The 13,128-nt window shown below is 40.5% G+C and overlaps 1 protein-coding gene across 2 annotated transcripts; it reads right to left on the bottom strand.

Annotated features, from left to right (window-relative positions):
• Window positions 1-16: 16 nt before the first annotated feature.
• LOC115377433 (catechol O-methyltransferase domain-containing protein 1-like) lies at window positions 17-5,072 on the bottom strand. Of its 2 annotated transcripts, none has more exons than XM_030077150.1 (7): window positions 4,940-5,072; window positions 2,707-2,837; window positions 2,428-2,533; window positions 2,088-2,206; window positions 1,162-1,216; window positions 644-777; window positions 17-501 (listed from the first exon to the last, which is right to left on the bottom strand). In XM_030077150.1, the coding sequence occupies exons 2-7, from the start codon at window positions 2,809-2,811 to the stop codon at window positions 349-351; spliced, it is 672 nt and encodes a 223-aa protein (XP_029933010.1). In that variant the 5' UTR covers window positions 2,812-2,837; window positions 4,940-5,072; the 3' UTR covers window positions 17-348. The 2 variants fall into 2 exon arrangements, with proteins under 2 accessions (XP_029933010.1, XP_029933009.1); XM_030077149.1 differs by lacking the exon at window positions 4,940-5,072 and adding an exon at window positions 4,336-4,498.
• Window positions 5,073-13,128: the final 8,056 nt, after the last annotated feature.

Genomic DNA, 13,128 nt, shown 5'->3' with positions numbered 1-13,128 from the left:
TACTAAAAAGACAACATGCAATTTGGACTTTTTATTACAAATATACTAGCAATCAGTTCAGGATTAGTTGGCAATGTGGTAAACATGGTTTTGATTGTCACTTCCTAGCACAGAGACTGATTACAAATACACTTTGTTCCCATAAAGTAAATCTATATCTATCTATCTTAAGTAAAAACCATGAAATCTGTTTTAAAACTACACTGAAACCTAAGAGTTACTGCACATAATATGCAAGACAGTGATGCAATAAGTCATGACTGCTAAGATGTTGAACATTTCTCCCCATTTCCAGCACCCTCCTTAAAACCATGAAGCACAGTGCACAGTGATTATCAAGATATCATACTACAGTTTGATGGCCAGCGTGAGCCCGTCTCCCACGGTGATCATGCTAAGGTTGATGCGAGTGTCGCGGTACAGCTTCTTGTTCAGCTTGTCAATGGCCTGGGTGTCGACATCGTCAGGGGCAGGGTCCACCACCTTCCCACTCCACAGCACCTACAGGATAAAGGAACGAAATCCACCATCACCTTGATTTAATGCTTATGCAGGGATAGAAAACATGCACTACAGTGGATCAAAAAAAACCCATAACTCAAAATGCAAAGTGTCTCTTTAGTTAACTTTGCTAACAACTTACATTATCAATAGCGATGATGCCTCCCTTCCGCAACAGCTGCAGAGACTTTTCATAGTAGTTGTCATAATTTACTTTGTCTGCATCGATGAAGACAAAGTCAAATGTTTCCGCCTCCCCAGCTGCCAGGAGATCATCTGGAACCAAAATGCAGACAAAGACGGGGGTTACACTTGTGATGGGAGGAAAATGTATGGAAAGGTCAACAGGCCGATTTCATCACATGCCTATGTTACCAGAAGGTCAGCGTAATGCCCCTTTAAAGCCAGGCCATGCTTGGTCATATGACTGCTTAAACCAGGAAGAGGCTAGCTGCCAGTGGGACCGGGTGAAGGAGATTCTATGAGCAGCGAAAGGTAACACAGCTTCAAGCCGCACATGGAGGAAACAGAGCTTTAGGTGGGTTTAGGACTGGATTTATGCCTCAAGGCTTCCTGGGCTTTCTTTTTTTGTCTTCTCAGGACTCAGGATTAAAAACAAATGCAAAACAATGGCTCCTGAAAACATGTGCATTACTGTACCTAGAGTCTTCAGTGCTGGCTGGATGCGCAGATCAATTTTGTGCTCAACCCCCGCCTGTAAACAAAAAGAATATTTTCATAAGATGCCATTCTCCACAGTTTTATATTCAGATGTCTTGCCTGAATGGATTTGCATGCATGACAGTATTCTGCCATTATTGTGGACATTTTTGAGTTGGCTTATGCAAACATGGTGCAGCTTCCAATCACCCAGTTAAGCTCTTATCTGGATTAGAAGAAACCTAAACAAGATGTAGTGGTGTCAGCCTGGACACTGCTGACTTTAGGATCTCAGATTAACAGCACAGTTCTTATAGTATTCTGAATATTGTGATTATTCATGTATACAGGGATATCTGTGGGATATGAAGAAGCATATAAGCAGCTGTAGCCTGAATAAAAAATCTTAACCCAGATATGAGCTGGTATTGTGTGTTTATAAACAGTCATTAAGAGGGAGGTGGAGATCTGCAGCATTCCAGGACTGGGAGCAGCTATCTATAAAAAATTCATTATGAAAAAAAAGATATATAATTAAAAAAATATATAATAATATAAATGCCTTCATGCTTGTTTCACAGTTTCACTCAGTTTTAATAGGAATCAAACTTCAAATCATCCAAAAGGGACAACAAAACAACAACAACAAAAGTAGTTTCCACCTCCTCTGGCAGACTGGTAGATTATCACAAAGATGACATGAGTTGAACTTTTCTCTGTCACACATGCACATGCGCAGCTTTAAACAGACCTGCGTCTATTACCTGTGGTGCATGGTAATCCTCTGCCCTGATCAGCACTTAGCAGAATAAGAATAACACAGCAGTATTATGCATCGAGTATTCAGCAATATCTCTCCAAAGCTGCCATGGTGAGCACACCGACCAACAGTAGCGTCAAACTTTGTCCATAAATGAGCATTTTACCTCTTTCCAGAAGGGTTTGCCAATGTTGGTGTAGTTTTCGTTGACATCACAAGCCACCACGACTCCATCATCAGGTAAAGCCAGAGCCACGTTCAGTGTATTGTAGCCTGTGTAGACTCCTGCAAGAGCAAGACGCAGGTAATAAAGTCAGTGCTGTTGCTCTTTAATAGATGGACTGAGGAAAATAGTTACTTCTAATGAGACGACAGGGCCCAACATCATTCTACTTTTACACCTTGCACAGTGCCTTCCCAGCAGATAAAAGAAAGCGTAATCTCAACATGAAACATGAAAGCCATGCTTCAGCGACTGTGTGTGATATAGAATCTAATGTCATTACCTATCTCTATTGCTTTCTTGGCTTTTATTAGCTTTGCCAGATTAACCATGAGCTGTGACTGCTCACAGGCGACCATAATGAAATTCCATGAATCCTCCATTGTCCTCTGAAAGCAATGAGGGGAAACAAATTATATTAGTTTCATGAATTACATTGTAAAACAAAATTTCAGTCTGTCTAATGCTTTTCTGTTGTTGTTCCACATAATGTTTTGTGTATGCAGGCCTGCCGTAAATGACAAGCGGTGAATAATGTTGCGGATACCAGGACCTTCCTCACCAGTCTGAGTTTTTTAAGCACCGGATGCTCCCTCAGTGAGTGATTGAGAACGTATTGGATCACTGAGTTGTCTTTCCCCCCGGAGTGGCTTTTGAAGATGTCCATGCTAGAAAATCTGGGCTTTCTTTTCCCTGAGGGAGAACATGAAACAATTAGATGGATCTTGAGAGCATACACCGTGGCTTGTACTTTACTGTTTTATTATTGCCTGAGCACCATCTTTCAGGAAATTGAGTCCTGGTCTAGTCTAATAATCCGTTTTAGATTTAAATTTAGATGAAACTTTAATGATCCCTGTGGAGATATTGAGTTATTGCAGTGACAGAGCACAGGATGAAAAAAAACACTGCAGATCTTGAAGATAATACAACTAATCAATAAAGGCTGACAGATTTATAGGGGAACAGATGTTTATAGTTTATAGATCTACAATTTGAAGCATATACACCGGGTGTGCACAACATGCTCTGTCACTGGCTCTCCTCATTATTAAAATGATCAAAGTCTTCAGTGTGCAGCCCAGGCCATGCACACTTGTTTCAGCAGCTTTTGCAGTTTTTTTTTTTTAAATGCCATCACTTGTCTGTAGTACATTTCTTCTGTATAGGACATACAGGATTGCACAGAAGCATGGCCTCTGGCAAACTACTGAAATAATGTATTACTGTCCCTCTGCCAAGTGAGGAACATGTGAGGGTCATAAGTAGCCTGGAGATTAGAGAGGTGGCACGAGACCAGCATCACTATAACCCGCATCCTCCCAGCTTTCCTGATATTTCATTTAAATTGGGATAATATGAATAATGGAATATTTAAAAATTCAAATGTCAATTCACAAATCCATGTTCAACATTTTCCCAACGTGTTATGACATTAACTTGCTTTTCAATCATGTAATACACTTGAAATACTCATTTTTATAACCACTCTAGGAGATTACATGGGCAACTTGGAGGCAGCATTACGTGAAAACCAGAGTGATATTCAAACCATGCATAATCAAAAATACATGCAAAGCTGGCGTACATATTCAAAGCCCTCCAAGGCAGCATTTCAGTCCCACTACCACTCCACTGTATATCCCTGGTCACAAAACCAAGATTATCATGTAGCTGCTCTCAACATAATAATCCCAAATCTGTGACATTTTCAAAACATCAAGTAGTGGCTTAACTTATTCTGTGAATGAATTCTTTTCAATAATATGCTGGAGATTAATAGGCACGGGATTGCAGGTGCACTGTTCTGTTAGGCAGCAGGCAGTTTCCAAATACTGAAAGTGCCAATCCAATGTAAATTTGCCATAATCTCATGAGAAACAGTGGCCACCTAGCGGTAAAAGACACACATTACAAGCATGAAGCGAAACAAAATGTTTTATAGGTAATTATCACCATAATTTGAATCTAGCCGCGATATTATGAGAGAGACTCCACTTCCAGCCTCCTCCACTCTTACAGTAATCACAGTACAGCAATAAAAACACATTCACACACTGAGAAACGCTGTCTAAGCGCTCCGGCTCAAGCTTACTGGACTGGACTCTACTTTATCCTGACAGCAGCCGTCTGACCTCGTTTCATCGCTACAGTGCGGAAGGTTATGTAGTTTTAAATCAGCTTTTCTTACCAAGATGATAACTAGCGACAAGGGCGAATCCCAACGCCGCGGCTCCAATCAGAAGCTCTTTGGAAAAACGACTAAAAGACATAATTACAACTACTAAATAAATGTATTCGTGAGTTATTAAGTATTTCCGTGTTTGCTAAACGTGCTACCGTAATACTGCGAATAGAAGCGCCTTCCCGTCTACAGCAGTTGACGGGAAGGCGTAGCCTCAGCAGAAATGGCGTAGCCTCACCATTTCTGTTGAGCTTATATTACGCCTTTAAACACATTTTTAACGGTCTGCCTGGCACGGTCATGTGACTGTCATTCTGTGGTTGACAGTGTTAGCCCAAAAGAATAACAACGAAAAAATCAAGATAGCATTTAATTGAATTTAGTATATAAGCTAAAGCGATATTCGTTGGCTGTGTACAAACGTCAAACGTCACAGGTAGCTGTTTTTAAATGTATCATATCTACGTTCTTCAACCCCTTTGAAATACATATGCGACTGTAAAACTGTGCCTCATGTATCCAGGACTAATAATAACAAGAAGTTAACCATACGCTAATGTCAACATGTGCAAAACACGGAAAATATGGGAAAAAAACTGGAGCAGCTCACCGTCAGTGGAAGCAGAGGAGCAGCGGTCGTGATGCCGGTGTTGTGACCCTGAGACGCGGCTGAGGAAGCGGACGGTGGGAGGGTCTCAGGCAGCGAATGAGCAGCCCAGTCAGCCCACTCATTTGTCCACTGAACAACTCACTTCCACATGGCTGAATACTCAGTTTCCCTTTAATACTACTGTGGCCAACATTTTTTAGGGTTATACAGATATCCCAGTGAAGCGTGCCCTGATAGGAACAGAGTGATTACAGAGCAGTATAAGCTCATTATTGAGTGCAAAACACAACATAAGGTGCTCTTTGGTCAGGGATGATGTAATTCACATTGCTTTTTTTTATTTATTTATTTAATTTTTAAAGTACAAGAGATTGCTGTATCCAAGGACCTGCAAATTCAGCTACAGGCCTGTATTTCCCCATGACTCTATGGAGTTTTACATTTTGCTGAGTCACAAACTGGCCTGCACATTTTCCAGTTTACTGTAATGAGTCAAGAGTGACTGCAAATATTGAACTCTGTTTGAACAAGGTGAACTTTGACTTCGACTACTTAAACAGTCCAGACTACAGGCTGGTACATAGAGTATAATGGCAAGTGAGTAGGTCTGGGTTTCAGTGGAGCAAATAAGTCATCTTACAGTGTAAACTCCAGCATTCACCTTTTCACATTTCCTTTGAAACCTGTTGGGTAACATCCAATCTTTTAAGCTATCTCAGTTCATGTCATAGTATATATAGAATTAAATCAACCAGCAGATATAATATTTCACATGCCATGCAGCTAATATATGAGAATTCCTTAATACATTCATAGATCAAAACAAATGACACATAAAGCTGACAGTGCAGAGATGTGATGCAGGCTTTCGACCACAGAGGGGCAGTGTTGTCATGGCAATGAAGCTGAGGAAAGCCTCAGTCTGATGTTAAGAAATGTTTCAGCCTCCTTAAAGCGTTTGTTTGCAGTGAGGGCGTTATGTTGGTGTTTCATGATTTGGACCACAATTCAGACCATAGACTAAAATACATAGGCTAAATAAATAAAAAACACAATTAAAATCATTAAGTCAGAAGTTTTATCACTCTTCAAAACAACATTCGCACTGTCATTATGCATTACAATTCTCCACTGAAACTCCTGGAGCTGGGTGACTCACCTGATCTGTTCAGTAAGAAACTGTGGGATACATCACTGCATTTAAATGAACAATTAATTTCCAAAAATATCAGCTGATGAATTAAATGAGAAAGTTAAAAGTGCAATGAGAATAAAATTTAATTGCAGTTTTTTTCATAACGACAAATATCGGATTTTCAGTACAGGGCCAATATTGGTCTAATGCTGTGTGTTAGGCAGGGAAATATATCTGTATAATTCTGTGGCTTATCAAAGAAGACCATGTTTAGGGCTCCAGCAGAAAGAACTGATGCCCACAAGGGCTGACTGTGATTTGTAGCCACAGAGAAAAATGTTAGCAGGGTATCAAACATCCTAGAGGTTACAGAGCATGTGACAGTGGTAAATGTGATGGCTGGATCTGTCTGTTTCTGATAGTGTGGCCACACACTCCAAGGGAGCCATTGCGTCTGTGTGTGTGTGTGTTTGTGTGTGTGTGTATTCCCTGTATTAAACCCAGACACACACCATATCTGCCATTAATCCCATCGCAAAAGCCTGTTGCTCCCTTTGATCTGCGTAAGACACATGAGCAGTGAGTGAAGAGCAGCTCGTATTATTAACCATGATGTCAGATTGAAGTGGTGGCGATAAGTCACTTTGGAGTGGATAGCAGCCAATCATCTAGTGGAAAGGGGCCAAGAGCACATATGCTTGCTGCAAAATGCAAGAACAGAGCGGCTAAATCTTTGTTTATTTACATGGCGAGCTGCTGTCCCAATATCAGAACATTAAGATGAGTAATTCATGGACTTCATACAAGTTTCTATATCCTTTCATCTCCTTCTCTCCCTTGTGAAACAGGAAGCACAGTGGTGGAGTTGTAGCCACTAGAGGGGACTAATGAGCATCAACCGTTTTTTGATACACTGCCAAATACCAGAAAATAACACGACCCCAATATTATACACTATTAATAACTGAGGGACTTACATGTTCTAATGAGCGACAAAGCAAATGGAACCAATGTCAACAGACTGAGTGCAGGGCTGTGACGGCGGCAGCATCTCTATTAGAGCCACAGTGTGTTTAACAGTAGCAGCATGCACAGGCTTCATCTTCATAGGGAGCAACATTTGGACCAGTGTTGTTTTCTTCATTACAGCTATTCTTACCTGCTGTATCTGATGAATAGCTCTCTATCTGATACAGTCTCTGCACGATGCTCTCCAGTTCCCTGGCAGCCCTGGCTGCTTGCCTGCAGCTGCTGGTAACCGACAGAGTCTGGACAGCAGGGGAGGGTAGAGTATTTCTCCAGGGGACTGGGAAACTTACAACTGGGCCATTGAGGTGTGGAGCTTGCCTTGAGCTACTTCTTGTGTGAGTAAACACCATAACAATCCAGGAGAGAGACACACTTACTGTGTTGGGGAATTTTCTGATATGCCAGCACAATGTCTGGCGCTGTTATCTTGATTGCATTTTATTGGCTGACTCAAGTCATTTCTGTCAGCTAAGGAAGTGTTTTACAGTGTGACGTGCCAGGGTGATTCACATGCTCGCAAATGTGTAGGCCCTTATTGTTTGTGTGATGAGCCAGTATTCGCTTTTACATCACCTTACGAGCTATTATCTGCCTTTACATGGGATTTTTGAGGACTCATTAGGAGTTAAATGGCAGGGGCACTCCCCAGCTTGGTGAGCTATAAACCATCCACCTTCGTGTCACTCTCCACCATAATGAACCCAAAAATGCTCTAAAAATTTTTAAACAAGAGTGGAACTATGTCCTTCAGACATCTCCACATTCCCAGACAATGAAATGTTGGCTTGTCATGTAACTCCACTGCTCTCAACTCTTGAATTTGACTTTGGCAGCAGTCTTTCTCTTTGATTGACAGATGAGTGAGCGATACGACTCCATCAAAAAGTGCAGCCTGACAGTTTGATTTGACAGCCCTCTTCAAACTAAATATACTCCTTGTTCCCGGCACTACATCAACTTGACAAGACAAAAGTGGTAAAAATTTTTTTTTTTTTTTGCAGATATCCCTGCATAAAAATAATAGAAATGAACTGTCCATATGCAGTGGTAGCCAGTGTTCAGTATCCTGATTATGCATTTAATCTTTCCTTGGCACCTTCAGACAAAACTTGTCAGGCAGCTGGTTGTATGATTATACTTGTGTCACAACAATGACCAAACATTTATATAAAAGTTTAATTGTCCAAACTATTCCTTCCATTACATAAGTAAAAATGCATCAGCTGCATACTACAGCATGCACATCATGGAGAAAAATGTGGGACCTCCAGAATAGCTGGATCTATAGGCTTATGCTCTATATAAAGTGCATATTTTTGTGGTAAATATATATAATGCAATACTAGAATATTAATGCATAGACTACAGAGCCTTTAAAATGTAAGGCCTATAGGTAAACATAACTCTTTAATAGCCATTAAACAGCCTCTTTTGTCAATTATTCATTAATCTGTAATGTTTTTTGCCCTTAACAAGGCGCCTATATGCAGTTGTGATATGGTCACTAAATATTCTCTTCCCTCTGCTGTCATCACTTGAGAGTGTAAATCCTCATCATTGTGATATGCCTACATTCTCTGCTCCCATTTAGCTAATAAAATGCATAGGCCTAAATGATTCATGGCATCCATTTACATAATTCATAATTAAATCACAACCCGATGGCTTGGAATTTATTAATTGTGAAAATGCATGTGCCGCTATCATAATATACTAATTAATATCTTTAGTTATCATTGGCACATTGCTCGCTCAGCTGGGGTCTGGTTATGGGGTAGGAATAATGCAATGCAACAACAAATTATCTGTGCATTTAAGTGGGAAAGTCTTAGAGTGATGGCTACAATATGCATTTGCCTTAAGAACTTAATGGGGGAATCTGTTTTATTGGAGTTGTCACATGCTCTGGCTAATCATTTTGAACACTATAAAGATTAGGGCTAATGCATTTCTAACCTCCAGCTCCAGCATAGACCTGCGAGGCTTTTCTAATCACGTTGAACACTTTTCCCACAGTCCACAAAGCATATGCCACACATGGCTCCAGGACGAGCGCACTTTGCTACAGATGAAAAGAGAAAACTGAGAACAGCGTCGCTAATGCAACAGATTGATTTCACAATTGAACACTGATTTGGTCGCATTACAGCCTGGAACAAAATATATCGCTTATCCCTTGCAAAATAAGTCGCCGGCGTGGGTTTAAAACCACAATGGCATGCCTCTGTTTTGAAAATACACGGGGCAGTCCAATGATCTCGTGTCACCAAGCACCTTTCTTTGTTCCTTTCTATTATGAACTCAATGTATTCTTAGCGTAGACAGTTAATTCAAACCCGAACACCCACTTACTCTCCCCAACACCAGACAAACAAAGGGTCCTCCTCACTAATGGTCCCTCGGGGTTCACCACTATCTATTGATCTGCTGTCACCCAATTTCACTGTGACTTATGCCCTGCTTAATTCCCATTACTGTGCACACTGAACCCTTATCAGGGAGAACAATAGGCTTGTTGTCACTGAGGGCAAAAATATGAGTGGGCCTGTGACAGTGTGAGCACAAACTCATGACTTCAACTCGCCGAGCCCTCCCGCTGACCTCTAGGCTCATATTGGAGCCGGCATCAGAATACCAAACTCAATCTGGACCATTTGCAGATGCATCAGAAAATTGGATCTTGGTCGTTTCATGAACAGGAGCCCAAAAAACAGAGGGCCAGCTCCTTCGCTATAAAACTGTCACCATGATATGTCTCTAGCAATGATGATTTTCAATTCCTCCGTGCCCTCTCTCCAGCTCTTCCACCCTCTAGCTGCTATCTCTTCCTTTCAATTATGTGTTTCTCTGCTCTTTTAGACAAAGAGTAATAAAGCTATAAATCGTGTATCCTGCAAAAGGTATGGACATTCTGTCTCTGAACTGCTGTTGAAACTGCCATAAACCACCCACAAAGTCAAAGATAAGGATTTACAGTTATTTAACATCATCCATGTCCCCTAAATCACAGTGATAAGAGAATTAAGTGATGGCTATAGGTTCTTTGTCCTCTAGCTATTGATTTTTTAACAGAGAGGGCCAGTGCAATGTTTTTATTGAGCATCCTATTTGCTTTAGGCTCGGAGTGGGAAAGGGCCTGTTTGGGGTGTTTAATTCTGCCACAGAATATACATTCTGAAAGAATTTATCTGGTAAGCGAGCCTTGTTCGTGTTTAATTTTCATTCCTCATGGTCTGCTGCTGGGCAGTACGGACAAAATCACATGTCACGATATCTTTAACTGAATACCTCTATTGATATTGTGAGGATATTGTAGGGATGGCCATTGTGCTTTCATAAGATCTTTGTGCACAAGAGGTTTTTGTTAAGCAAGCCTTAATAATATGAATATGATGACCAAGCAGGTAGAAGCAAATATTAAAGCGCAGCTTTTGCAAAATGCAGCTTTAAAAACCAACAAATACACTTACGCCATCTAATGATTTATGATATTATAATATCCAATATCCCAGTCAACAATTAGCCTCATATCACAGTATCAATATAATATCAATATGTCGCCTGATCCTGCCATGCAGCATTTTACTTATAGAAATCTACGCCCGCACAAAGTCTGCCAAGCAAAGGAAAATGCCCTCCTCATTTAGACAAGTGTTATAGACAATATGGAGCAATTATTCTATATAATTCAGGATAATTCAACCATACACACACATTTTCCATATACCAGGGTTTTTTAAGTCAAGTGCTTTTGGACATGGTACAATTATTACGGGAATCTATGATTCAGGTATGAGAACTGCACATAAGCCAGTGGATGTGGTGGATTTATCCAATCACAGCAGGAATCAGTCCTGCCTGCGCGCCCCTCCAGAGAAAACAAATGACTGATCCATCCATGTATAACAGTCACTGGTATTAATATCAAATGCTGCAAATAATGTGCTTGTTAAAAAGCGCCTATTGTTTTGCTAACCCCAGAGTGCATCTCCCTCTCAGCACAGAGTGTCCCAGTTTGAACAAAGACGTGTTTAGCTTAGCGGAAGTTAGTCACTCATTTCAGCATGAAAACACTTATGTCAATGCCTTGGAGACGGCAACGCTGCAGCCATTCACATTTAATGATTCAGTTACTGTTTAGCTTCAAGTTCATGACCCTGGAGCTATGATAAATGTCAAGCGCAACAATGTCCCGCTAACTAGACATGCCACTGCCAGCCAATCATCTTGTTATTGACTGGGAAAAGCATACGGCACTGTAATGTGACTCTACATGCTACATTACAGTGTATCTGTGTGGATAAGGACCCAGGCCATTTATTCAGTCTGCTCTGTATTGTTCATCTGGCCCAGAGCACTGCTGTCACTTTCTACTCCACATCACCCGACAAGCATTTGGGCCAGTTCTCTCATTATGTGTCAATACCTTCATCAGCCGTGAAAATATCAGGGTGGCACGAAAGATTATTTAGCGCTGATACTCTCATTAGGGCAATAATGCATCCATCCTTATTTGTTTCCTCTTTCTGTGTAGGATCTTAACGGAGCATGTCTTTATTCCCAAGGCTCTATAATACTTGTGTATTTTTGTTTTCATACACCATTTTCAAATAACGTTTCAGATATTTACTCAACATGTCCTATCAGATTATGCATTTTTCTCTTTACATTGAGGAAACATAGGATTACATGTTTTGGTAACATTTTTTTTTTTTTTTTACTATACACTGCAAAAGAAAATAAATCTCAGTCTTAACAAGTCATTAATGCTCATATGCAATCTTAAAATCATATTTTTCTTGACACAACAAAAATATGTCATTGAGGTGAGGCAGTCCTCCTGTTTACACTGACTAAACAACTTGCAGTGCTAACAGGCTGATATGCCTTATTCTGCTTTGTTTTAACATATTTACAGAAGAAGTCCAGATATAAATGAATTGGTGTTAGAAAGAGGGGATTATCTCATCCCACTGGAGAATTTTTTCACTTGTTCTTAACAAAACTAAGATTTTCAAACTGAACCTGAGATGCAGTGACTGGTTAAGATGGAGATTTTTTGCAGTGAAACAGAGGCGTGCACATTCCTCTTCTTTTCATGCTGAGGGAACGCAGAGTTGAGGGAACATTTGGCCTTTTTCATTTGAAAAAAAAAAATAATAATAACATTGAAGAAACATAGGACTTTGGGACCATAGGGTGGACCTTACAGTTCCTATGAAGATTTGTGCAGATACACTTTAACCTGTCTCAGGAATGACATTGTTCACATTTGTGGAAAGATGTTACATTTAGCCCGTATATAAAAACGAATGTCATTTCATTTCGCTTGGCCTCAGACTGATGTGACGACAGCGATTCTGAATTTGAAACTGTGTATTAAAATAGCTGTCCTCGCTTGCGTCAGTGCCTCGTCAGCTAATCTCTGATGTAAGAGAGGGGTCTAAGCTGTTGATAAGTGATTGATAACCGAATATAGATCACGTTAAAAAAATTTTGCTGTACTGCTTAAAAGTGCATGTACGATTATTAATGCAGTTTGATCACAACACTGTGGCCCGCCCCGCTGTGTGATAGGAGGAATTTATGAGTAGCTGCGCTGCCGGCTTAGATATGGCCTCACTGGAGTCCTCTCTGTCATGCTGCGACCATATATCAATCCCAGAAAAAGCTAAAGGGGCACTTGCTTCTCTATGTATAGCTCAGCTGGGCTTTATTTTGGTGGGTATTTCATCTTGTAGACAGAACCCCCCCCCCAGAATGTCAGTCTGAGTATAGCGCCTGGTGGAGAGGGGTTAAGCAGGTGGCAGGGTGTTAACAGCACTGACACTGTCTGTCCCTGAATATTCACTTAACTCTGTTTTCTCATTCAACTGCAATGTTTTCAAACTACATTCATGAGGCAAAATACAAAAATGTCTTTACTTGATTATACACACATGTTGGGTCCATCCGTGTAAACAAATGTTATACTCCTATATAATTACGATCTGCTTGCATTTTAGTGAATATATCCCATCTGGAG

The sequence above is a fragment of the Myripristis murdjan genome, chromosome 19, assembly GCF_902150065.1.
Source record: "Myripristis murdjan chromosome 19, fMyrMur1.1, whole genome shotgun sequence".
NCBI classification, from domain to species: domain Eukaryota; kingdom Metazoa; phylum Chordata; class Actinopteri; order Holocentriformes; family Holocentridae; genus Myripristis; species Myripristis murdjan.
The sequence above is the reverse complement of the archived record's forward strand: the minus strand, read 5'-3'. Positions and strand labels throughout refer to the sequence as shown.

Coding starts and splice junctions, on each gene's coding strand:
- LOC115377433 (XM_030077149.1), bottom strand. CDS start 4,417: ATGTCTTTTAGTCGTTTTTCCAAAGAGCTTCTGATTGGAGCCGCGGCG. Junction 2,534..2,706: donor TGCTTAAAAAACTCAGACTG/GTGAGGAAGGTC, acceptor CATTGCTTTCAG/AGGACAATGGAGGATTCATG. Junction 502..643: donor GCATCATCGCTATTGATAAT/GTAAGTTGTTAG, acceptor TTTATCCTGTAG/GTGCTGTGGAGTGGGAAGGT.